Consider the following 27390-nt stretch of genomic DNA (forward strand, 5'->3'; position numbering starts at 1 on the left):
GGCTTCCGCTTCCGGCGGGGCCGTCCCTAGCGGCAGAGATGGCGGCAACAGCAGCTGAGGCTGCAGCTTCGGGCTCTGGAGAGCCCCAGGAAGAGGCTGAAGCCCTGGGCCCCGCCTGGGATGAATCGCAGTTACGCACTTATAGCTTCCCGACCCGGCCCATCCCGCGTCTGAGTCAGAGAGACCCCCGGGCGGAGGAGCTCATCGAAAATGAGGTGGGGGGCGGGGCTGCGTCTAAAGTGGGAGGGGAAAGAGACCAAGTTGGGAGGAGAGGTCAGGGGCGAATGGTGAGAGAGGTGGGGACTGGCCGGTCTGTGGATTAGGACTTAAAGGGGGATGGAGAGGAAAAATGGATTTAAGGAGTTCGTACTCCTTAATGGGAGAGATTGTTATGAAGCTGGGAAGTAGTTGGAATCATAGGAGGAGAGCTCTCTAGCACCTTGGGATTTCTTTTCTTTCTTTTCATCCAATGTTTTCACTTAGGAACCTGTAGTGCTGACTGACACAAATCTTGTGTATCCTGCTCTAAAATGGGATCTTGAATACCTACAAGAAAATATTGGCAACGGGGACTTTTCCGTGTACAGTGCCAGCACTCACAAGTTCTTGTACTATGATGAGAAGAAGATGGCTAATTTCCAGAACTTTAAACCGAGGTCCAACAGGGAGGAAATGAAATTTCATGAATTTGTTGAGAAACTGCAGGATATACAGCAGCAAGGTGGGGACGAGAGGTAAGTTCCCAAATCTTGGTTTTTCACTGGATTTGAGGCATCCGTTTTTCCTTTCTGAACTTGTTTGAAGATGTGGTAGAGTTGGGGGAGTGGAGATTGGTATCTTCCATATCTGTATATCTGACGAGTGAATATTTGACTATTCTGTCCTGTGGGGGGTTTAGTTGTTCTTGGAACTATAACCAGCTGGTTTTTTAGCCTGAGGGTTGAAAAAATGATTAGACTTAAGCTGTGAATCTTTATAATAGTTTCTCATCTTCTTCATACAGCGAGAGCCACAGTTGTCTAGAAGAGTCAGGCAGCTGAATGAAATGAGTGAAGTTGTCTGGATGGAAACTAATAAAGCTGAAGTCATCATATGTGTGTGTGTGTGTGTGTGTGTGTGTGTGTATGTATATGTATATACATACACACACACATACTCTGTTCAAGTGAGAAGTTATTACTTTGCTTGTTTCCATTTGGGAGGGCAGTTGCAGATTACTAGATATTCTGATTTTTCCAAAGAGGTTCAAAATGAGGATTTTTTTATTTGCTTAAAATTTTTTGACTTTTAAATGTAGGCGGTAGTCTCACTTTTTTTTTTTTTTTTTAACCAAAAGCTGCAGGGGCCAAACAAAAATGTCTATCATTGGATTTAGCTCTGAGATAGCCAGTTTGCAGCCTTTTTCCTAAAGTATTGTGCTGACTGGGGACAGTTCATGATGAAAAGTTGTATAGTTTGTTGTGATTCTGGTTTAAATGGGTATTGGGAAACTCTTCATTTACAGAAAATCAGAGTGGAAGGGAGACTTGATGTTCCACAGTTATTGGTGATAGATAGCAAACACAAGAAACATTCAGGAGAATGATTCTTCTCTTCTGCCTTTATTCCAGCTTAAAAGAATAGCATCTTCTATAGGTCCCAGATGGCCTTCATTCGCACTCTGTAAGGTTGCCTCTGGGCAGTTACAGTCATTGAGACTTCATGGTGAATGACCATAAGGTTTTGCCTTATCAGTTGACTTTAACACCAACTAACTTCACTATAACCATTCAGGTTGTTTAAGTATAATAGGAATATTGTTTAGGTTTATGTTTGGGGAGTGTCCCTGACTCAAAGTGTTACTTGTAAATTTTTTTTGTGTAAATATGTACATGATAATCTTTAGGGAGAACCCTGAGGTTGTGTTTGAGTCTTGATGGTTCCATGTAGCTAGTGTTTCCAACTTACTAAGATTTCTAATTAATATTGCCTTAACTATTATGATATTAGGCAGTGAGAGGTCTTTGAGCCCTTGAGGGGCTTGCCATTCTTAGGACCAGGACAGAGCTGCTTCTCTCTCTTCTTCAAATTTGCTCTCTTATTAATGTTTCTTATGGAACTTGATCAAATGTGCATACATTTTTATATCCCTTAAGTAATTTGTGACTTTGCTCAGGTATGTTAGGAACCTGGGGCATGCACCCAGTGAGGTGTCCTCTGTACTTCAACTGTTGAATGCTGTTACAGATAACTGTTGGATCAGTTAAGATAAACTAGTTTCAAGCCAGATCTCAGGGAAATGCAACAACAGTTTCTTACTCCTACTATGTTCATCATGTATCACATCATTTTGTTCTTACATTATATTGTTCACTCTGAGACCCAAATAGCCCCAGTAGCTACTACCTGGAACTTTGTAGATGCTGTGACAGAAACACATGTGGAGTAGTGTAGACTGTTTTTTAAAATTCTGGTTGGAAGCAACATAAGTCCCTTCTCTGGATGTGTCACTGGCCAAAGCAAGTGAAATAAGCATGCCTGGCTTTGAGCAGGTATGGAAGAATAACTTCTCCACAGGGTGGGACCAGCTTTTGATGAACAGTGATAGTTTACCACATAGCTATCACAGGCCAAAGGAGATGTTTCAGGCCTTGAGAGTGAGTCTCTAGAGCAAAGCAGATTCATCATTCTAGCCTTTGTGGAAATACTTCCAGGCATTTGAAATTGTGTGAAAATTCTGTGTGTGATTACATCACTGTGGAGAACCTAGGATTTTTAAAGGATTTATGCTGTGACACAGAAGATTAAGAATTTTTTTAAAAAGTTGATGTTGAACAGAGCTCATAGAAGTTAAATTAGAATTCACTTCTGAGATGGGTATGGTAGCATATACCTCTAGTCTCAGATACTTGGGAGGCTGAAGCAAGAGGATTACTTAAGCCCACAAATTCAAGACTGTTCTGGGCAATGTAATGAGACTTTGTTTGTTTTCTGGTACTGGGGATCGAACCAAAACCGAGGGGTACTCTACCACTAGCTACATCACCCAACCCTTTTTATTTTTTATTTTGAGACAAGTTCTCCTTAAATTGCTCAGATTGGCTTTGAACTTGTGATCCTCCTGCTTTGGCTTCTTAGGTAACTGAGATTGTACGCATGCACCACTGTACCCAGCTCATGTTGGTTAAAATTACTTGATTATAGCTGTTTTCTGTGGGAGATGCTGCTGTGGTGTGGATTTGGGTTTGTATTTCCAGATATGGGGAGGTCATGCCAGGTGTGTGTGTGTGTGTGTGTGTGTGTTCAGGCACTGATGGAATATTCTTCTTGGGGAATGTAGGTTGTATCTGCAGCAAACACTCAATGACACTGTGGGCAGGAAGATCGTAATGGACTTCTTGGGTTTTAACTGGAACTGGATTAATAAGCAACAGGGAAAACGTGGCTGGGGGCAGCTGACCTCTAACCTGCTGCTCATTGGCATGGAAGGTAAGAAATCTTTCAGAAAGCATCATGGCTTAAAATCACACAAACCTGTTTTATAATCCTGTCTCCACTCTTTTTTTATTATTATTATTTTTAATTTTTTTAGTTTTTGATGGACCTTTATTGTATTTATTTATATGTGGTGCTGAGAATTGAACCCAGTGCCTCACACATGCCAGGCAAGTGCGCTGTCGCTCAGCCCCAGCCCCAGCCTCCATGACTCTGAACAAGTCACTGAACTTTTTTAAGCCTCAGCTTCCTCATCCCCCAAAAGGAATATGATACTATCTTATAGCTACAAAAATGAGATGTGAATAAATTTTAAGCTAGATTCATGCATTCTAAAAACAAAAACAAAAAATTTCCTTTGCCCTTCCTCATCTGTGTAAGTACATACATTGAGACGTTAGGGACCTCTCTGAAAGGCAGCTACTCTCTTTTGGACCTGTCTATATTCAGAAGATTTTTATTCCAGTCAAAAGTTGGGAAAATTTATTTTTCCAATATAAATTCAACCATTTAGGTAGATATTTATACCTACATAAATAGGAACATAGCCATAAGTCTGTCTTCCACCTTTGTCTCTCAGCTGCCCCAGTTTCTCTCCTTGGAGGCACTGCATGTTATTAGTCACTTGTGTTTCTTGCCAGAAAATTATATACACATACAAGCAAATACATGAGTGTATTCTTCTGGTGTATGTTTGTTTTGTTTAATTTTGTATAAAAAGGGAAACATTTAAACTCCCTTCAAGAGAAAGAACACTATTTGTAGGGCAGGATCATTGTCTCTCATTTTTATTTCCACACTAGCTCAGTGTCATGCCCATGCTTAACAAATAGTAAATAAATTTTGTTGAACAAGGAAGCAGAGTCATTACTCATCAGTCACTACTGAGCTCTGAAGTCTCTTCTCCCTTCATTGTCCTTTATTCAGATTTGAATCCTTTGCTACAGTGGGCATAAAAAGTTTCCAGCAATACGGCTTGTGAAACCAGCTCTTAATTGGTCTGCCAGGAATGAACCATTTCTGGTTTCCTTGATTCTGACCTTTCTGTTACTTTCCTTTCCTACGGTAGGGTGCAGGGAAGTGAATACCTCAGGTAGAGATGAGAGAGCACCTTTCCTTTGAGGATGCATGTGAACTCTCATTAGTTAAGAAGGCAACTGTTTGGCATACCCAGGCTGGACTGGGAGTGTTTTCTAAACTCTGTGTAGATGTGTGTGTTCTACTCAAGGACTGTGCAAAGGATACAGATGTAATCCAGTTATACATGAGTAGGTGGGACATAGAACATTAGGGGAGAACTAATTTATGCATTTTAAGTAATGTGTCTAATTTAAATTATACAACAACCTCTTCACTGATCTGATAAGATTCCTTCTAGTGAGAGTCAGCCGCCCAGTAAGCCCCAGTGTTGCATTGAGAAGTGTTGCATCCCACATGAATGGTGAAGTGGGAGCAAAGGCTTAGAACTCTAGGCCCCAAAAGAGATATCCAAAGCAAAAACCTATTCATACAACTTAAAATGACAGGTTAACTCCTCAGAGTAGATAATGCATGCATTGTTGACTAGTCATTTCTGTTTTATTTCCCTTGAATTCTTGACATAGTCAAGAAGGTACAAGTATAGTATCTTACCCTGCCAGACTGTAACATTTTGATCTTGCTTACAGTATAGACAGCAACCATCATTTAGAATATCTACTTTGCTAGCTGATGGTGGACCCTTACCTGTGATGTTTTCTAGATTTACTATCTATAAAAATGTAACATCTAATTTGTTAAGATTGGCATTGTAATTTCCCTGATTCTGTCTAAAATTTGATTGGGACCCTTAACTGGGAGGGTAGGCTGAGTTTCTCTCCAGCCCTGAGCTTTCTGTTTAGCCTGTACACTAGAACCAGTACTCTAGGTAAGAAAATGTCCTTCGTCCTGCAGGAAATGTGACACCTGCTCACTATGATGAGCAACAGAACTTCTTTGCCCAGATAAAAGGCCATAAGCGATGCATCTTATTCCCTCCGGATCAGTTTGAGTGCCTCTATCCATATCCTGTTCATCACCCATGTGACAGACAGAGCCAGGTGAGCTTGTGTGGTCTGAGAAGGGTATAGAACTCTAGATTCTAGGAATGCCTTTGAAATTAAATGGTGGGAATGTCTTTCTCCTTCCCAGTAGCAGGTTTGGTTTACAGGTTGATCATTTCTTACCGATAAGCCCTGAGGATAATTTCATAGTACAGCTCGCATAATTCAGGCTTCTATTGCTGGTCCTCAGATGTTTACAAGTAAAAATAGCCCATGGAGCTAGTTCTCAGAGGCAGACCCCATCAGTGATGCTGGTGGGCTCAGGTTACTCTGATGGGCATACAAGTTCATGGAATAAAATGCATATACCTCCATTGGATTTAATTGTTATTTTTGTCACATATGCTATTTCTTTTTGATACAGAGAAGGATGACTAGAATTGAGCTACGTCACTATGTTTCCTGGACCTAAGTAAGGCTTGTGTTTGCCTTTGTGGCCAGCTACAGACATCCTCTCCTTTTTGAGGAGAAAGTTGCCTTGCTACTTCATGGAATCTTTGCTGATTAGAATTTGTTCTTTGGGGAAAAGTTTCTGAAGGGTTGTTGACAGATGAGTCCTAATTCCTTACAGGTCTTTGGATCTCAGAAGCACTGAAGCTTAGAATTTTTTATCATTTAACACTCAAGGATGGGCTACCTTATGTTGTTCTCTGAAAGAGAGTTTAATGTGCATTGTGTCTTCTGCTAGATATAAATTCTAAAAACTTTTTTAAAGGCATCTTTTACTTCTGTTTTTAAGTGCCAAAGTAACTAGTATATAGTGATTACTTGTAGAAACTGTTGACTGACTGCTCTTTTTTCTTTTGTTTTGAACCTCTTAGGTGGACTTTGACAATCCTGACTACGAGAGGTTCCCCAATTTCCAAAACGTGGTTGGTTATGAAACAGTGGTTGGCCCTGGTGATGTTCTTTACATCCCAATGTACTGGTGAGGAAGTGGCTAGGGATGGGTGCCTCTTGGGAACTTCCTCATTCCCTAGAAAGCTTTATTTATTTATGTCTATTAAGTTGTGGCAGGATTGCTCTTATGTGGTCTAGAGGACCATTGGCATATCCAAACGTGAGCATATTGACCATGGGGGAAATGACAATCCTATCTCCAGGAAAAGAGGACCATTCCTCAAATCTAAAGAGAGCCCTGGGCTTTTGGCTGAAGAAACTGTTCTTGCCTTTTTGGTGTTTAGAAACTGAACACTAGTGCCTGTAGCACATGTGTTTTATAGGATGAGCATAAAAATTGCATCTTTGCTGTTTCCTTTAACTGGTCTCGTATCTAATTTTCTATCCTTCATCTGAAAAGTAAACAGGAGCTTGTTTGTTTTCTTGCAGGTGGCATCACATAGAGTCATTACTTAATGGGGGAATTACCATCACTGTGAACTTCTGGTATAAGGTGAATATGGTTGGTTTCTTTTTTTCCCCCCAGATGAAACTGAGGCTGGGGTGAGGTAGGTGTAATATATGGTTTGGGGGCTTCTGTGAAGTTGTTGGCTGTTCCTGGAGGTGATTCTCCGGGTCTTTGGGGGAGATGAAGAGGAATAAGATTGAATTAGTTTCTTGGAAGGGAGAATGGTATAGGAGTGGGTGACACTGGTGCCTACTGCTAAAGGCATTTCCTGAGCTGCTGCTTTCTTTGTAGGGGGCACCTACCCCTAAGAGAATTGAATATCCTCTCAAAGCTCATCAGAAAGTTGCCATAATGAGAAACATTGAAAAGATGCTTGGAGAGGCTTTGGGGAACCCACAAGAGGTAAGTCAGAGTTGGTGTGACATTCTCAACATAACTCCGCTCAGTGTCTGATGTCCTCTCTCTCCATAGAGGTTATGGGTGTGTTTTAAAAATCCTGTTTTCTGGTAAGGGCTGGGCTTGACTGGCGGATCAATTATAATCTGTTCCATGCTAGTAGTAATGTTCCCCATGGGGATTGTGTGCCAGCTGGGGACCCCTGAGGGGATTCTTCTGGAACGGAAAGCGTGCAGTAAAGCATCTCCGTGTGCTCTTCCAGCTGGCCAAGGCTGCTCTAGGTAGTGTTGAAACCTGCTTCCCATGCAGGTACACCACTGGCCTATTGGGTAAATGGGGGAGGTTTGTATTTGTAATGCTCTCACCTCCTTCCTGTGGGTAACCTTGGCATCCACAGATACCTGTGGAGTAGGGAGATGGCACCAGACCCAATTACATGGCCTTTTGTTGAAGATACAGAAGCATTTAGCTGTTTTCTTTGTCCTGGGCATTGAATCCTGGGTCACTTTATTACTGAAATATATCCCTGTTCTTTTTATTTTTATTTTGAGACAGGATCTCACCAAGTTGTTAAGGCTGGCCTTGAACTTGTAATCCTCCTGCCTCAGCCTCTTGAGTTGCTGGGATTACAGGTGTGTGTCACAGGCCTGGCCACATTCAGCATCCTTTAGGCACATTGGAGAAATACGCAGAATTGCTCTTGGGTGTTTGGAGATTATTAGTTCTTTTGACCTTCTCTTGTCTGTTGGTGCTGCTTACAGATACAGGATGTTTTGATAGGGAAGGTAATACAAGATGGCTCATGTCTACAATATTGGGTTGACCTTTAGGAAGGTTGTTTAGAGGGTTCACAGGATTGAATGAAAACTTTGTCCCTTTCCTTGGCTGAATATTTAATATCACTAGAAATTCCTAATTCAATTTCTAGGACTAGAGGACAGATAATTCTGATTGGCTCCTCCTATCTCTTTACAGGTGGGACCTTTGTTGAACACAATGATCAAGGGCCGATACAATTAGCCTGCCAGGGGTCCAGGCCTCCTGCCAGGTTACTGCTATCCCGTCCACACCGCTTCGTTGATGAGGACAGGAGACTCCAAGCACTAGTATTGCACGCTGCACTTAATGGACTGGACTCTTGCCATGGCCCTGGAGGCAGGTGTTTGGGGCAAGGCAGGGTGGTTGGCACTCCACTCCCATTTGGAGGAACTTCTCACCCTTGCCTCTTGTGCCCCATCACTCTCCCTCTCTGACCCCCTAAAGTTCTGCATTCAGTGTGTGGAGTCCCAGCTTCTGGTTGTCATCACGTCTGTGTTTGTTAGTCTGTCAACTTCAGGGTGTATGTGTGTGTGTGTATGTGTGCATGCACACACATAATGTTTCTGTTCCTCGTTCTCTTCTTCTGGGTCTGGCTCTCAGCCCTATCTCCTGTAACCTCAGTGCCTCAGCCTGAGAGAGGAGATGCTCTTGGACCTCCACTGCAACTGGGCTATAGGGACAGAGTCCAACTCTTAGGCCAATCTGTCTCCTGCCAGTTTTTGCAGTCAGGCTCTAGGCTGGGTAGGAATGGCTACTGGTACTCTAAGGGGGAGATTGAAAGGGAGGCTTGCCTTTGAGAGCCTAAATATAAATAGCCTTCCAGTGGGAGAGGATTAGATAGGGTTCCAGCTGGGACCACCAAGCTTAAGCCATACATAGAAAGGAACCTTGGAACATAAGAACCTAACATTGTGTATACGTTCCAAATTATAAACACAATTTTTCTCTTTCAGCACCAGCTCTTGCCCCTCTGCTAGGTATCAGCGGGGGTTCTAGCTGTGGCTTCTCTAGGCTCTAGGGGTACAAGCTTGTGTGTATGTGTGTGCGCGTGTATGTGCACACTCATGCATATGCTTCTTTACACACTGGTATGCATGTGTACACACTGGCCAGCCTCCCTGTTTACTAAGGTTCTCTACAGCTTACCTTTTCCAGTGTGATAATACAGTGTGAGCCCCCAGAAGTACTACCTGACAGCCTGCAGCTTTTTAACTTGGATTTTAGCCATCATATGTTGATTCAGTCTCACCACAACCTACCTGAGGCTGACTGGCTAAAGCCTCTGGGTCCTATGTCCCTCCCTGTCCAGGCCATATTCTCTACTGCTGAGCTTCCTGGCTGAGTAGATGAAATGGGGTCAAGCTTAGGCAGCTAACTCACTACCTGTCATTCACCTCAGGGCAAGGGCAAAAAATGTAGCCTTGCCTGTTTAAGCCAGCGCCTCTGCCAGACCCCGCTGTAATGTTCCTTGATACCCTCAGTAGGGTAATTGGTAGAGCATGGAAGTAGAATTTCATTTTCTATTAATAGCTACTCATGGGAACCCCTCTCAGGGCTGCATTTACAGCAGGGCAGCAGAGTATTACACAAGTCAAAGGGCCATCATTCACATCTATTCAGTGGAAGTGGGGCCCTTGGAATTGGGCAGAGTGGTAGCAAGAGTCTACTTACTTCCAGTTCCATCTTTGACATCCTTTTCTTTTTGGAAGGGAAGAGGAAATTGGAAGTCTCTGATTTTATTCCCTCCCACCATTTTTATTTTTTCGGCCAAAGGTTTTACTTCCAATGTCTGAGCTGTGGCTCTCACTCCTGAAACTCAGTTTACAGTGCCCTGATGGACTGAGAAGATATATGTGTGCATGTGCGCACCTGTGTGTGTATTTTGGGAGGGTGTTCATTTTAGTACCCCATCCTGGGGTTTTCTGATACAGTATGGTTGTGAAGACATGGTACCTTCTCAAGTATAGCCCTTTCAAATACAGCCAATGCTGGGAAATGTGATTGCAGTGAACTCCATGCCTCCATCTCTCTGGGGAAAGAGGAGTGCAGCAAGAGAAAGGCAGAGGATAAACTTGACCATAATCACACTTGGAAAGAGCAGATTATTTTCATTCTCCTCAGCAGGTTTGCTGCATTCCTGGCTCATCCCTCAAAGAGGTGGATGAGATGAAGCAGGGCATCAGGTGCCACCTGGTTGGTCCTCGCAGGGTGCTGTTCTAACACAGGTCTGACCTAAGGTGGTTAAGAGGGAGAGAACCTTTGCAGGATTGTTCCTGATCCTTGAGAAATTATAATAGCCACCCTGATTTTTAGACACCTAATATGTGCCTAGTGCTTTGATCTTTGTTCCTCACTATCCTGCAAGGTAGGTATTCTCACTTTACAGATGAAGAAATGGGCTCAAAGAGATTAAGTTATTAGTGGCAATCAAGATTGAAACCTAGTCTGTTTGGTTGCAAACCCTTGCTCCTTCCTTTCCACCAAATTGTTGATTCTTCCACCTTTATTCCCTTGTGCCACAGCCCTGCCCCTAGGCCTTACCTTCTAGTGGCTGCTTGCAGGTGCAGTCCAAGGGGGTGAAGATCCAGCTTGGAGTGAAATCCCTATATAGACTATAGCTAAAGACATGGGAAAACTGCTTGGGAAGCCATATTACAGGTTAGGAATGCTAGGAGCAGCTATGGGGGAATGAGCTCTGTTTTCTATTGTGTTACGGTATGTCCTTGAATAGGTTCCATAGGCCTTCCCAGTGTGCTTCTGCATCATAGAATTGAAGCGCTAATTCTAGATGATCCATAGTTTTGATTCATAGTCTGCTGCTCCCCTACCCATGGGAAAGACATGGGGGCTCTTCCCTTTACTCACCTAGAGTAGGACTATTTAGATTCAAGTTTTGTTAGCAGATGAAACATTACTGCTACATTGTTGCCCCCATCCCAGCCAGTAGCACAGGAAGCCACATACCAAGGAAAAGGAGGACTGGGGCCTCTCTAGAGGTCAGCCATGCAGCAAGCTCTCATTTTTACACCAATAGGTAGAGAGGGAATTCTGTTTTGCAAAGTCAAATATTTGTTGGGGGGTTGGAGTTTGGGGGTGGAGGAAGGGCTGTTCTGGGCATCAGTTGAGCAGATGCCCAGGATGCCTGGGGGAGACCAGCTTCCCCTACAAATCAGAGCTCTAAATTACAAGGTTTTTACCAACGCGAACAGTTGGGGGAAGTCGTCTGCTCTCATTTGCGTAATGGTTTCTGTCACTGGTGATTAGACACAGGATGAAGGAAAAGAAATTTGACAATTAGGAATGAGCGATCATTAATCTGAATCTGTTAGAAGACAGAGAGGGGAAGGATCCTTACCAGTAGGCCAGCCCAGTGTGGGGAGACACTCCCTCTGTCCCCCAGAGATTTCTGAGCCAAATACCCTTTCAGTGTTACCACAAGTGGGCAGAGATTGTATTTCTTAACAGACTAGGGGCCTGTTTCTCAGCCTGAGATGGATACAGAAACAGACATCTTTGGGTTTGAGCCAACAGAGATAGAGATAGATGGGTGTCCCATAGAAGCCTTAGGGTAAAGAATAACAGTGAGTTTTTTGTTTGTGGGAGATGTTTCTATAGTAGTCAATACTCTTGATCCCCCCACCTGTGATAAGTATTTGTCACATTCCAGCACGTCAGGGTGTGTGAATAAAACCTGCTCTTTATGAAACTCCAGGAATTTCTGCTTAGTTGGAGAGGAAACCACAAGAGAGAAGCAAAGGTTCTCATCCATATGTGTTGTACACCAATGTGGAGAGAGGAGGAAGATGGGTAGAGAGAACAGCTTTCTAGGTTCCTTGAAGCTCTGGACTCTCCAGGTAGGGACCTCATCCCAGACCTCTCCCATCAACATTGATCCCCCCTAACACACACAGCTGTGGCTGTGTGGAGAGCACTGAAACCCCTGGCTCAAACCTGTGACCTAATAGTGAGGTTAACTGCTCAGTTTTAGGGTATGGAGAATCCTAACAAGATCTTTTCATGTCTGTTACCTCATCTCACCTCTCTTCTCTGTCCCTTCAAACTTCAAGGACATTAGTAATTGGCACCAAGTGGTATTTGTTCCTCAGAAAGCTCCTTAGATCAGAGGCTCCCTCAAGTGAAGGCAGTGGGTCTCTCAGAAAGTGAAGTTGCCAACAATTAGGCTGTATCTCCTCCATAAGTTCCTTACCTGTGGCTCTTCAACCCTTCAACATCTGGTGCAGAATTTAACAAGGGCTGCTGTCAATGACCCTCAGTTACCAGTTGTAAATAAATGGGGTGGATAGTGGGGTGTGCCTGGTTGTAACTGAGGGAGTTTGAGAAGTTCTTGCCTTTCAATGCATGTCCCCCTTCTTTGAGACCTCCAGCTGTTTGTCCTCTGTCCCTGCTCACTTACCTTTTGTGTCTTCTCAGATTGCATGTTCTAAAGGAATGTTCCAGCTTCCTTTTCCAGAGCTTTCCCCTAGTTTCTACTCAGCTTCTTTCTGCCCAGGCTCTCCAGTGGCCCCTTCACCAAAGCGTTTTTCCCAATTGTCCTTCCCTCAGAAACTCCACTGGTTTTGTGTTTGGATAGATCGTCTCTAGGATCCCTCTCTCTGGGGTCATTCCTGTTCCTCTTGGGTCCGTCTTCTGTTTCTGACCTCAGGTAGCTCTGTTGATTTACCCCTAGTTAGTCCCTCTTTGTTCTGTCTGCTCTGTCCTCTTGCTGTTCCTTTTGTATATCCTGGTTTACCTTTATCTTGTCTCACACTTTAAGTTCTTTCTTCTTGTCCTTTGGCCAGCTCTGCCTAATCCTTATAGGTCAAAGGATCCCTGCAGAGCACTTTGGGGAACATTTCTCTCAGAAATTGTCAGCCATAAGCTCACCAGTTTATGATCAGTGAGGCCTCCAGGATGGGTTAGGGGGATGGACCTAAAGGGTGGGAAGATTGGTCAGGAGATTCCCAGAATAGCGCTGGGCTTGGAAAGCTGGGGAAAAAAAGGAAATTTGTGTTTCCATCTAAATGCATCTATGTGCCTTAGGGTCCAGCAGTTCAGGGATGAGGGGCATTTTGTGAATGTTTCCTAAATTCTCTCAGGTCTTTGGCCCAGTGTCACCAAGTTTGGCTGACCTTGGTATTTTAGTAGTTGCTTCTGGAAGGAAAATAGCATATTGAGTAGTCTGGCGTCAAGAATGGGGAGGTGTCAGATGAGAACAGCCCTAGAGGGTGGGAAACAGGAGAAAGGGGTCCAGTGGTTAGCTTATCCCCAGACTATTCTCCATTCCTCCAAGAATTGAGTACAAGAGCTGATTTAGGGAGTTAAAAACACTCCCCATTCCCCACCAAAAATCTCTCTAATATTTTGAGAAGGAGCATGTGCCCTTTTCCTTTCAATGGGAAAAATCTAGCATAGTGTTTAAAAGCATGGGTTTTGGAGTCAGATGCTACTTACTAGCTGAATTTGACCTCAGTTGATTTACTTAACCTCTCTGAGCCTCAGTTTCCTCAACTCTAATGATATATGGGGGTGGGGGTAGGGAGCCACTGAAAATATCTACCTCAGGGTTGTTGGATTAACCGAAACAATGTCTGTAAAGCTTTAGCACAGTGCCTGGCAAGCACTTAATAAACAGCTGTGGTGGTGGTGGTGGTGGTGGTGGTTACATTTATTATGTGACTTACTGTGAGACTTGGTTTTGGTGATATTTAAACAAATTTCCAGTGATTCCTTCCCTTTTGAAATAAGCATAGGAAGAATAGGGAGAAATGTGCCTGAGAAGCATTCATTGAGTTAGAGACAAAAGAGTCTCGGTACCTAAACCCATCCTAAAGAAGTGTAAGTTGCCTTTCAGCCTGCTCAGCCAGACTCAGACTCAGACTGCTGTGCACAGCATCCTGGATCCTGGGCATGGAGGAGTTGGGTCTGAGCTCTTCTGAGTGTCAGGCTGCAGCAGGCAACTGAGCAACTCCCCCATTCCACCTGGAGAAGCTGTTGCCTCCTCACACCTTGAGACACTGATCAGCTCCTGAGCATCACTCCTGCCTGCACATGGTACCAGTCCCTACCCTTTGTTGACTGATGACTTGCAAGGACACTGTCACCACTGCTGTCTGGGGAATGATCTAATAAAATTTCTTTTCAACAATATTAAAAATATCTGAAACACATTTAATGAAAACAAAAGACATCAGAGAGAGTAAGGAAATAGTTCCCTAAAGAGGCACTGAAGGTTTGTGTGAGGTAGCAGTGGCAGGTAGAGGGCAGGAAGGAGACCCTGGGATGTGTACAGCATGCGCCATGTGAGATGCAGGGATTGACATAGATGTCCATGCTAGTCTAGAAGCAGAGGACCAAAGGTTTGGGAATGGTACCTTTGCAAATTTTTGAATTTTCACTTCTGACCATGTTATTTGAGCAAAACCCCAGCCACGTTATAGTTGGCATGGCCATTGTTCTCACAAGGATTTGTGATTCACTGTTAAGAACTAAGTTTGGAGATGACTCCTGGCTTTGAATCCCCACTTGACACTCCCTAATTCTGTCACTTCAGGTTAAGTTAACATCACTGAGTCTCCCCACCTTTCCTGTGAGTGATAGGTGGTTGCATGTAGTTTGCAACATTGTTATGAGGGTTTGTGAGAATGTTTTTAAACCCTTGGATCAGGATAGGCATTTGGGAAACAAGTTTATCATGAAGACTGAACAGGTTTTGTCAGTGCAAAAGTAGAAACTGCTAGAAGCAGGGCCTTTCTAACCCTCAGGATACAATGTTAAAAGTAGAATCACAGAAGAGTGACTTGCGGTGGGGGAAGCAAAACAAAAGATAAAAAGACATGGAAGGGACAGGAAGGACAGGGCTGGGAACAATTCTGCTAGTGTAGGATCTTGAACAGGAATGAAGGGAGATCTAGGCTCTGGAATGCAATTTTGTCCCCAGAAGAACAAGAGGAACAGAGTGGGAGGGTGCCTGTGCAGGACACAACTGCTGGATGGAAAGAACATAAGGTTTGGGTGCAGTGAACCTCAGTGTGGAACATAGATGTACTTTGCACAGGCTGGGTGACTTCAGGTGTGTTGGTCTCACTATGCCTCAGTCCCCTCAACTTTAAAGTTAATAATACTACGTTCCTCCCAGACTTTGTGGGGCTATATATGTGAAAATGCTATGTAAACTAAGCACTATATAAATGTCAGTTGTTGGATTGTTATTGGGAGTGGAGGTTTGGTAGAGCTTTTACAGAGAGGTTAGGAAACTTATACCAGTTTCCAGATTAAAGCCTCTCATGGTCTTGGTAAAATACTATCACTCTGCTAGTATTTGACTAGTAAGGTTTTGATTTAAGAAGGAAAAGCAATAGTGTGATCAAGAGAGTGAGTTTTGAAGCTACAAGGACTAGGTTTGAATCTTGGTTTTGCCTATTCGTAACAGTGAGACTGTCAAATTACTTAATGTCTCTGAGCTTGGATTTCTTAACAGAAATGAGACAACTCAAGTGAAACAGTTAACTCAGTGCCTAGTGCCCATTAAAGTGCTCAGTAAATGTTATTTTCCTTTCTTATGTTCTTTTCTCCTTAGGAAGCATTCCTTTACCCAGCATTAAAGGGAGGACTCAGTTGTCCATGTCTTAGTGTGAAACATACCAGGCTTCCCCACTTTTTTAGGGTGAGATCAATGGCCCTAGGGAAGTGTGTAGGTGGGGAGTCAGATGGACTCCACGGTAGTGGGCATAGAGTGGTCATCTAGTCAACATGGGAGTGGAGTGCAGACGATGATTCTGAGAGGTGTAGTCTTAAGAGAGAAGGTGAATTATGAGTGCCTGAGGGAAAAACCAGACTGGGACAGGACACCAAGGTAAGGGTGAGGAGACCAGAGTTCTGTCAACAGAACCTTAGGAACTGTAACCACGATTAAAAGCTGTGAGAAATGCTGCATTCAGCCAGGTATCATCTTAAAACCTCTAAGGATAATGGACCATGTAGAAAGGGGAAGAAAAGAAAAGATCATCAAAATGATAAAGACATTTTAATTATTTTTCAGAGCCAAGGGAATGTACTACCTAGTCAAGGTATGTGACAGTCAAGAGGTTCTAAGTGTCTGTGAGAAAGCACAGATAGGTGCTGAAAAGCATCAAACCAGAATATGAGCTGACCTACTACCTTGATACATAATGGAAGCCCTGTCATAGGGCTTTATGGGGTTATAAACAGATATTCTTGGATCCTATCACAATCTTGTCAGTGGCCCAACCAGTGTTTCTGGTTGTTTTGCAGCTTAAGCCATCTGAGAAGGTAACTCAAAAATAGATGGTATGGCATCGATTCTTTCCTTGGTGGTATTTTTAATGATGGAGGTCTTAGAACAAAGAATAAGTATGCTTGTCAGACCCACATCATTACTCTGCTTTAAGGAATTTATGCAATTACTATTCTGAGTCCTTCACATGGAAGAGAATTTGTTAGAATTACAGTTCTCAGTCTACTATATAACAAAAAGAAATAAATGAAAAAAAAAAAAAACTAACAGGTTTGCCTTGTAATGCCAACTAAAAATTGTTTAGTATTTATATTTGAATCTTAAGTTAAATTTTGCCAAGTTTATTAATAGAGTTTTAGAACATTTAAAATAACTTAAGGCGGGGCTAGTCAGTGCATGCCTATTAATTCCAACTACTTGGAAGGCTGAGGCAAGAGTATTGCAAGTGTGAGGCCAGCCTGGGCAACTTAGACCCTGTCTCAAAATGTTTCAGAAGGCTGGGATTTGGCTTAGTGGCAGAACACACACACACATGCAAATAAGTAACTTAAGATTTTCTTATTTATAAACAATTTATTGGGGATAGAAATATTCAAGTATTTGGAAAGGTTTGTTTTGATCAAATAAATGAAAACTTAAAATAGCATCTAAGTGATTATAAGAGTTTACCTTTGACCAAATATGAAATAAAAATATGACTTGGAAGCTAAATTTAAAAACTTAAGAACTAGGATTTGGGGTTTGTAACTTTGCAAAATTGAGTATGTTTTTAAACCCAAAGTAATTGATGAGTAATTGTTTCTATAGAACATAAACGTCACCCTCATGGGTGATTCCACTGAAGTCACTTAGCCTTTTCAAGAACTAGACAACAGCAGTAGCCAAAGGATTCCCCACACTAGCCAAATCAGCCACAAACATGTTTTTGTTTGGCCAATAGATCTTTCTGAAGATTTTTAAAAATTAATTAACAGTACTAAAGGTCAAAAACTTTCATCTGAAGAAATTTCTGACTTCTCTGGCAATAATGAATCATATTTCCCATATGACAATAATTGGTTGGAGCTGAGTAGCAACTGTCCCTCTATTCATGTTCCTTCCAGTTAGTCACAGTCTCCACTCATTATTGGACCTTATGCCTGTCTGGCCCACAAAGATGTTTGCATATGTAACCTCTTCACTTCAAGGTTCTTAGGGATTCCTAACAGCTGATGCTGTGTAACCTAGGATAAGTACCCAAGAAAAGGGCAGACCCTGCCCTCCTGTATGCTCTTAGCATCCCCACTCCAGCTGGGCTGCTTTCCCAACCGACCTGCCTTGAGGACTGATTCCTGACCCTATAGGAAAAATGAAAGTTCCCAGGCTGGACTTAATCTTTGTTGCTCTTATCTTACGAGACACTTTACCTAAGCCCTGTGAACTTCCTGATCAGTTCTTGTGAGCTTGATCACTTGCTTAGTTTGATGACTGCCTGACTTTGGTCTCTAAGGAGTTCTAAACTCAATTTATAAAGCTCCCACATCTGATCTTTCTGGCTTGGCTGTGAATCTGCTGCATCCATCCCCACCTGCATACATCCCCACATTGACCACATTGCCTGGTCAATGTGGTTATTGAGTCGAGGAATGGAAGCCAGATTGCTGAAGGTTTAAACAAAGTAGGAAGTGAGTTTGGAAGTTTTGGGATTAAAAGAGAAGGACGGAGGCAGAAGCCAACTACAGTTTAACTTGGCTACTGAAGCTTTTTAGGCAAGGAAGGCCACTATACAACTGTAGGCAGAGAAGCCTAAAGAAAAAGAATTTAAAGAGAGAATAACATCTCAATAGAAGCCACTGGGTGATAGAATTTGAAACAGCAGAGATATACCCAGGAAGGCTAAGAAACATTACCTCTAGTCATGCAGGAGGAGATACTATTGAAAACCTATAGTCTCCTAAAGTTACTGTTAGAAAAAAAAAAAAAAGATGCTGGATGTTTGAGGACAGAGAAAGGCTAGGTGTGACCCTGGACCACAGCTGAGTGCAAGAGAAATTTTCAACAAAGCAGCTGACATAGCCTCTCATCTGTAGAAGAGGCAGAAACATCTGAACCAAATGGCTATGAAGCTTGGTGAAGAGCCAGACCCAGTGAGGGTTGATTAATGGATCCATGTCAGCCTAGACTAGAGGGAAGTCTCCAGCAGTATGCCTTAGGGCTCAGTCTGGGCCTGTGTTCTGTCTGACATTTTTATTGACAACTGACCGAGGCAGCAGGCTCATCAAGTTTGCAGGTGATAGAGCTAGGAGGGGGCAGTTAATACTTTGCATGAAAGAGTCAGGATTCAAAATGATTTCAACAGGCTGGAACACTGGGCTGGAACCAACAAGATTAAATTTAACAGGGATAAATGTAGAGTCCTGCACTTAGGTTAAAACAAAATCAATGACATAAGTACCGGGTGGGGGTGCTGGGCCCAGCTTGACAGCAGTTCATGGAGGAAAGACCTGGGGGGGTTAGTTGACTGCAAGCTCAATATGAGTCAACTGTGTGATGTGACTGCTAAAACCCTAATACAGTCATGTGTTGCATTAACCAAAACAGAGCAGCCAGATCAAGGGAGGTGTTTACCCTAACTGCTGTCTGAGATGGTCAGGCCACCTTGGAGTACTGGGTTCAATTCGAGGTTTTTTGTTTTTTAATTAAAAGTCAGAGAATGTTTGATAGTCAGCATGGCAGTAGGTGTGAAAACTGTGAGCCATTTGCCAGAGATTGTTGAGATTTCTGGAATGAAAGATGTAAGTCTATAATCTGACCCCAGGCAAGAGTGATAAGAAGCACTTTTCTGGGATTTAGGTGAAATATGGGGGTCTACATTACCTCACTTGCTGTGGGTGACCATAGCACTGGCCTGCAGATCCTGTCCCTGGCTGTCCTGAGTTGGATTAGAAATTAAAGTCTAGTATGGAGCTTAGAGAGTAGGGGTGAGAAGAAAACGGGGCAGTACGGTGGGAGGTAAAACTGAATATTTGGATCTCAAGCCCATCTTTCCACCTGCTCCCCTGGGATATGCCTCTCCTGAAGCGGCCACAGTGTGGCGCACATGCTCCACGCAGCGATCCTGAGCCAATCACGGGAGTCGAGTGGGCGGGCGGCCTGCAGCTACATTTCCCACACTCCCCACTGTGGGGAGCCCGCGGGCCCACTCTGCACAGGTAGTGCGGGCCAGGAACTGGTGTAGCAAGACCAGAGATATGGAGAAGCTCTCCCGCAGTCCAAACACTCGTGGAATCCAGATGTGGCTCCTGTTGAGTCCACACATCCCCTTCTGAGCTACTTTGCACGTGTTCTCTCTGCCCTGATGCTGACCTATTGGTGCAATGGACCTCTTTTGTGACAGAAGGGATACCACCACCAAGAGCTCCATTGCTGTGGGGTCACAAAAGAGCCAGAATACTGGTCTCTGCCACTGACTGTGTGGCTGTCACCAGTTCACCTAAGATCTTTCTGTTTTGTTTCTTAACTGAAGTAAAAGAACACTGTCAAGTTCACAGAGTTGTTAGAAAGATCAGACATCTAGGGCAATGATTCTGAAGTGCAGAAATCACCAGAGAAGTCAGTTGGAAATGCAAACTTCTAGTCCCACCATGAAAGTCATTTCTGGGTGGGACCCAGGATATTTTTAACCAGTTTCCCCTGATGATTCTGTTGTCCACAGCTCTCTGATCATATTTTGAGAAACTAATCTAGAAAGTAGAAGGCTACCCAGCATACATTAGTTTTCTACCTCAGAGCCCATGCTTAGACAGTGTGGCCATCATGGATCTGGCCTGACAAGAGTACACAGGTTTGCACTCCAGATGACTAGCCAGGGTGGTGGGGAGGGGTCATCTGGAGATGAGGATACAATAATCTCCCAATGGATGCTTGAGCCCTGAGGATTGGAACATAACAGAAGGTCATAAAGGGGTTCAGGTGTCATCTGATAGTGGGAGGTGTCGGAATATTAGTGTTGAATATAATGAGTTGTTGGAATGGGCTTAGAATGTAACAGGTGGATAGAAGGAAGGGGAAACAGCTGGTCGGAGACAGGAAGAACATTGGAGTGTTTTGGAGGGCTGAAGATGGAGGTTTGCTATATCATGATGGGGACAAGAGGGCAGGAAATGGAGGCTGCGATGCTCAATGAAGCCCCGTGGGGGCAGCCATGCCTTGTGATTTGTGGTGAGAAACAGCCCAGGATACTGACTATTCTATTTTAGATTAAGAGGAGAGAGAGATGCTTCTCAAAAGCTTCTAGGGGAACTTTCATAGTTCAACTATAAGTGGAGCTAATGTGTGTATATACAGGAAGGTTACCTTATGTGAGGAGATTTTCAAAAATCGGTCCTAGATTTCCTGATGAACTTGAGGAGAGGGAGTCAGTCTCCAGGACACCATCCTCGACTCTACCTCCACACACAAAATATCCTTTGACTCAACAAATATCATTTGGTTTCTGCTGAGTTTCAACTCCCCAGAAGTGGGGGTGTCCCTCTAAGCAGCTTATGAACACATTGTTGTCTGCAGTATGTGAAGACACCTCCAAGGAACTCTGAAGATCTTCCCAGAGGACCATTCTGGAAGGAATCCTCAAATTCCAAATCCTTGAACTAGATTAGAGAACTAGAGCTAGAAGAGAACTTGCACATCATGTGATACCAAGCTCCCCCAGCTCTGTCCTAGGGAAGTAGATACCTGTGTGAACACTCAGTTTCTAAGGTCTGAGGATCCCAAGTCTGGTGTGAGAGAGGAGACACCATAGTCAAGTAGAGTTAGACATGAGGTTCTGCTGGCAAACATCTAGGAGGCCAGAGGTCAATCAGACCCTAAAAAAGAAGCTTCCTAGAGAAGGGCAGCTAAACATGCACCTTAAAATGGGAAAGACTTATTTTTTAGTGTTTTTATCTGCTTATGATTTTATGAAAAATGAAGAAAACATCACTGAGATGGAAGAATGTGACATGTTGATCTACAAGGGAGCTAAATTACAACAGCCTCAATTTATCTGAGGCTTGGAGGACAGTGAAGGTTGGTTAGAAGGCAGGGACCACTGTTGGGGCAGATTGAGAGAAGAGCCTAGGGGTCTGGCTGTGGCAGAAACTATGGTTCTGAGGCCCAAGAAAAGAAACTTAGAGTTGGCCTCAACTTAGTAGGGACAACAAGGATTTGGCAGGTAAGAGCACCCAAGGAGAAAAGGAGGGGGCTTCAGGGGTAGGTGCGAACACGCCAGAGAACATTTTCCAGTAAGTAGAAACGGAACTACAAGTATGGAGGTCACTGAGGTGGAGGGAGGAAGGAGATAGGTGGTCTGGTCACCCAGTTCAACTCTGAAGAGGAATTAGGGTGCAAGAGATATGCCGAGTAACCCAGAAAGGTCACTGGAGTTGGTGAGTAAAGTCGGCAGAATGAAAGGGGTTAGAGAGGGAAATGGAGAAAGCAAGTATAACAGCTGCAGGTTATCCTTTGGAAAGTGCATAGAGAGCTGGAGATGGGTTGGTATTTTGAGAATGATGTGCAGCCAATCTTTATCAGCCATAGGGAGAGAAGGAGAAGCCATACGAGAGGAAGAGAGGGAACCTTTGCTTAGAAGAACAAAGTTCTAGAAAGGGAAGGAGAGATAGAAAGCCAGGCCCTGGAAGAGTCTAAAGCCTCAAAAATAGTAAGAAAGAGGCAAAGTCATGGTGCCCAAGTTCTGATTTCTTAAAAGGAATCAAAGTTGGTCAACTCCTTCTAGTCAGGTGACCAGTGTGACTGGAATGAAGGGACACTGAGGAAGGTAGAATTCCTATTGTGGAAAATTTGGGGGTCAGAGGAGTGATCTAAACATCTACTATGTTGTCCAGGAGGGTTGGGGTGCAGTGGAGCCAGGCTGGGATATACCTGGGGCTAGGCTAACCCTCTGCAGCTGAGAGCACCATGAAGCAAACATGGTCTGACCTGATCACAACGAGCTGAGTAGCAGCCTGAGTTATAGTGAGGAGCCTCACTGGAAGAAAAGAAGAGTCTATGGCTGGCCATGCAGTATGGCCTGGACCCTGGAGCCTGAGTTTAAATGTGAACTCGTGAACACTATCTTACTATCTTCAAATATCTGAGGCAGGCTCTAGGTGGGAAGAACATGAGGAAGCATAGAAAGGGAGCACCTGTTTTGTGCTCAGAGTATTCCTTGTTAACTAATTTTCATAAACCCCCTGAAGAACTAGGTGCTACTTTGTTATCACCATTTTACAAATGAGAAAATTGAGGTTCAGAGAGAGAATGTAACTTGGTCAAAATCAGAGTTGGTATTTGAAAGATTTTTTCCTCAGCTCTCAAATCTGCTTTCTGCTTTGTGTTTTTAGTCAACAACTGACTAGGTAGATGACCTTGAGCAAGTTACTTAATTTCTCCCCCAATTTCCTCATCTGAAAAGCAAGGATAATACTAATATTATCTCATAGGGTTGTTATGAGGATTAAATGGATTAATATATGTAGAGGACTTAAAACAGTGTCTAGTATGGAGGAACCACATTCAAGGAATGTTGGCATTGTTGGGGAAGGGAAAGGTGAAAGAATAGCACCCAGCCATGGTTCTCAACCAGGGATACGTTTATTATCGGAATGACCTAGAGGAGTTTTTTGGGGTGGAATCCAAGAGTGTTAATAGTGATCATCCATACCTCAGTTGAGATGTGCAGGAAAAACAGCTGGAAAGGGTGTTGAGACATTAACTCCATGGAAGAGTATCAATCAGTCTGTGATTGGAGCAGCTTGTACAGGTATTGGCATCAAAATGAAATTTGGAGGTCTGTGAGGGGCTAGAGAGAATTGTACCCTGTAGAAGGTCAGGCTTCCTGGAGAGGAGGAAAGATAAAGCTGTGAACACAGGTGGGGGCCACTGCACAGAAGTGGTGGGCCCTGAATTCTGGATAAGGGATGTGATGGAAGATCACCCACACAGCCAGGAAAAAGATGGGGTGGGAAGGGGTGAATCGGGAACCCACCAGGGGCCAGTCAGAACAAACTCTGGCCATAAAGTTGCATGGGCTGATCTGGGGTTTGGTGCATGGGCAAATAGAGACAATGATGGGTATTTTGAGGAAGATGCCCAGTGTGAGGACAAGTGAATGAATAGAGTAGGCTGGGCTGGATCTAGCAGGTGCATGACCTGGGGTGGGGGTGGTTCAGAGAAAGGCAGGCTGGTTTGGCACTCAAAGTGATCATAGTGAATTTAAGGTGATGATGAGGACTCTAGGAGGAGATGTCCAGTGAGGAGCTTGCGCTGCCAGTTGGAAACCAGAACTGAAGTACTGATTTGGGAGTCATCAATCCACATTCATTGAATACCCCCATGCACAATACATAAAATAGGGCCCCTTTGAGGGTCATTCCTATGGGGTTGCTAGTTAAATTTGAAGTCTTGCTTGTAGATAGTTTGTCAAGGGAGAGAGTGTGGAAGGGGAAGTTCTGGGTACCTTCTGACTGCCACTCACCCGTCTGCATGTAGAGGATGGAGAAGAGCTGCCCCGGGAGCTCATCAGAGAGGCTGGAGGCCTAGGAGAAGGCAGGAGCTCCAGGGGTGGACAACACCAGTTTCTGCAGGGAAAGAGCCTAGGAACTGGCTGTTCCAGAGCAAGTAACTTGGGAGAGTGGCGAGTGGAGGAAGGAAAGAAGAACCAGGGCCGAGGAGAGAGGTGGGCAGTGGGGGAAGATGGCTGCTGGCTGGAGAAGTTTGGGAGTTCAAGGCAAGGATGGAGCTGTGCCTCAAAGGCAGGTCGAAGATGGATTGTCTATGACAGAGGCAGATGCTGAGGCTGAGGGAAGGGCAGGGAGCCAGAGAGGGGATTCTTCCCTAAGCTAAGGTACAAAGTGGTGGGTTTCTCCCACCTCTCTTCTCTGACACCCCTACCACCACACACACTTAACTCTCAGCTTGAGGCTATTTCCTCTGCCCACACACACCTCAAGGAACACCAAGAAAAATAGCCTGTGTCCTGTGTCTTTCATCTGTCTGACTTTCCTACCTGGCCTCCAGACTCAATTCCCTGATTTCTCAGCCCTCAGCCCTCTCTTTCAAAACAGGATGAAGTTCAGCTTCCTAAGTCGACATGAGTGTTTTCCTGTCTACCATCCTCAGTGTGTGTGGGCTTTTCAAATAGCTCACCTCCCCATCCCCCTGCCTAGGGTCTTCTGCTGTTCCTGTTCAGGCCCACTGCCCTTTTGGTTATGGCTTTGATCACTGTCCCTTCTGGGAAGTGGTGCCCTCTCTGCTCAGGTCCTGGCCTGTTTGAGGCCATTACCAAAGTATGGGATGTTGAAAGCTCCTCTCCGAGGAGTCCTTCTCCAACTGGGCTCATTCAGTTCTTATTGCTTTTTTACTCCGTGTAGTCTGCAGACAGGGGTCCACTTAGATAACTTTGCTGATAAAAAGCAACAAGTGCTCTGGCATCCGACTGAATGGTGTGGGAACTATTCTTGCTTCTATTGTATTGTAATATCCCAGAAGGAAACTATAGAGATCACCTAGTCTAGGAGTTTCAAAGGATATTTTTACCTTAGAGTCTTTTATTTGATTCCAAGTACATAAACACAGATACACAGAAAAGAACATAAGTACTTGTTCATCCTCACCCCATTCCTTACATACAACCCTGAGAACCCCTAGAGCTTCACAGAGCACACACTGAAAGTCTACGTCTTTTATTGACAGACAAGAAAACTGAAGCCCAGAGAGAAGAAGGAACTTGCTGAAGGTCACACTGCAAGTAATCCTGAGTTAAAACTCAGGATTCTCCCATATTCCTCTCAATTCCAGCATTCTAGGACTTTGTGTTTGTCATTTATTCATGTAACATTTGTAACACACTATCTTCTAGGTATACAGTAAGCCCTTGGGATTCCTAGGGTGCCAGTCCTAGGAGTCAATGGGCAGCAAAAGCAGACACACCTGCCTTCATAGGGGCTTTCTGTTCAGGCGTAGTGGGCAGTAAAACTACATGTGAGACATGTTATCAAGGAAAGATCAGTGGTATACTAAGATGGCTTGTCAGGGGAGGATTTAACCTAGTTAGAGAGTGACCTGGAGCTGAGAGCTAAAGGTAAACTAGGAGAACAGAGGAAAGCAGAATGATATTGGTGGCAGAAGAAGCAAATGCCAAGTCCTTGTGACAGGAAGGCATGGGACAGGGTAAGGGAGTAAGAAAAGGCCAGTGTGGCTGGAGCCTGGGGAGCCATGGCTTGATGGGCAGACAGGGCCACCTACTAAACAGGGCTGTGCTGGCTGTTAAGGACTGCTGGGACTTTACTGTAGATTTAGATTTGTGTTTCAAAACAATATCTATTGTTGCAAAGGGTAGCTAAATGTCCTGTCCCCAACCCTGCCTGAGCTAGGTTCCTTTCATTCCATTTCCACCTTGTGTCGGCTTTTCTGACTTCAGTTACATGCTACTTAGGGTGTTCTCAGCTGGAGTAGTTTCCACTTTTTGTGGTATATATATTTTGACCCAAAGTGTGCCTGTGTGCATCATAGTGTGCGATTGTATTGCCACTGTATCATTTATTCAATAAATATTAAGTTATTAAGTGCTACCGAGTCAGGTACTGTTCCATTATCATTATAGTCAACCAATATCACTAGTGATATGTGTCCTGTGTGAGTTGGTGCATTGTGTTATTATGCATGTACATGTGTTGACAGGATGCTCTAAGTGACTGCCCCTATGGGTAGCTGTATGTTTGTTGGTATAAGTCTCCTCTAGGTGTCATGATGTGTGGCTGTCATTGTGGGTATTCTGTGTAACTCCACATGACAACATCAGGTATGGCTGAGGTGGTAGTTGAGTTTGTTATTGTGCAGTGTGAATGCAGGACCCTCGGTATACACTTGTACCCCCACTTGGTGAAACACTGACCTTGGTTGATGTGATGTGTCCATGTGTCTGCGGGTGGTGTGGAAGACCCTGTCGCCTGGATGTCATAAATCCAGAGGAGAATGAGCTTCCTGGGACTGTTGGAGGCCTTCTCCAGGGCCCCTGGGGTGATTAATGCAGAGAGTGGAGCCTCTGCTCTCTGGGATATTGGGGAGTGGGAGCCTTCTCCATGGATGCTGGGGGGAAAGGGGAAATGGGGGCGACTGGTTGGGGCCAGAGCAGCCAGATGGGGCCAGATTAATAAAAAAGGACCTGTGGGAGGGAAGGCCAGGGCAGGCGGCTGTGGCAGGAGGCGGCTGAGATGAAAGTGGCAGGCAGGCAGGTGGCCTCTCCCCTGCCCTGTCAGCACTTTTTAATGTCCCCTGGTTAGAATGTGTGGGAGGAGTGGGGCGAGGGAAGCTGGAGCTCACCTTTCCCAGGCCCCAAAGGAGGGGGCTGGGGCAGCCAGGCTGGGTGGGAGGAATGCAGCTCCTCCTGGAACGGAGAGGAAGAGCCTGGCTTCTGCCCCTGTCCCCTCCCCACCTCCACATTGCCCTCTCTCAGTCTGTCTAGAGGAGGCGGGGTAGGGAAGCACTGGGAAATCAGATGAGCAGAAAGGGAGGTGGGAAGAGATGGCTCTGTGGGATGTGGGTGTGCACACATGCACACATACGCATTCAGGTTACTATCTGGGGGTTTGCATTTGAACCTGAGTAAATAAATGCATTTGAGTCTGAGTTCATGGAACTGTGTCAGTGAGACCATGTGTGTGTTTGGGTTCAGCTTTCTGTGTGGGAATTTAAATTTTAAAACAGGGACTTTGGTCCTGACTTGGCCTTGGCTTTGGGCAGGACATTCAACCTCCTTCAGCTGTGTTGCTTCATCTCTAAGGCAGAGAAGACGGTATCCTGTTTCACAGGATGGTCATGAGGCTTAAATAAATGGAAATGTCCCTCTGCGAGTCACCCTATAGGTATGCAGTATTGTTGTTAATAATTGCATGTGAAGTGTGTTGGGTGACTGTGGGTGATGGAGTAGGGATGTCTGGGGGCCTGAGGATCTTTATGAATGAGTCACAGTGGGTGTCTGGCCAAGAGAATCAGAAGTTCAT

General features: G+C 44.3%; 1 protein-coding gene across 1 annotated transcript; it reads left to right on the top strand.

The window, feature by feature from the left end:
* Positions 1-23: 23 nt before the first annotated feature.
* On the top strand, positions 24-13766 carry Hif1an (hypoxia inducible factor 1 subunit alpha inhibitor). Its single transcript, XM_026407936.2, has 8 exons — positions 24-215; positions 484-734; positions 3320-3468; positions 5407-5552; positions 6377-6483; positions 6885-6948; positions 7195-7305; positions 8275-13766. Exons 1-8 carry the CDS (start codon positions 39-41, stop codon positions 8317-8319), a joined length of 1050 nt encoding a protein of 349 aa, XP_026263721.2. The 5' UTR covers positions 24-38; the 3' UTR covers positions 8320-13766.
* The last annotated feature ends 13624 nt before the right edge of the window (positions 13767-27390 follow it).

The sequence above is a fragment of the Urocitellus parryii genome, chromosome 5 (genome assembly GCF_045843805.1).
Source record: "Urocitellus parryii isolate mUroPar1 chromosome 5, mUroPar1.hap1, whole genome shotgun sequence".
Taxonomy (NCBI): Eukaryota; Metazoa; Chordata; class Mammalia; order Rodentia; family Sciuridae; genus Urocitellus; species Urocitellus parryii.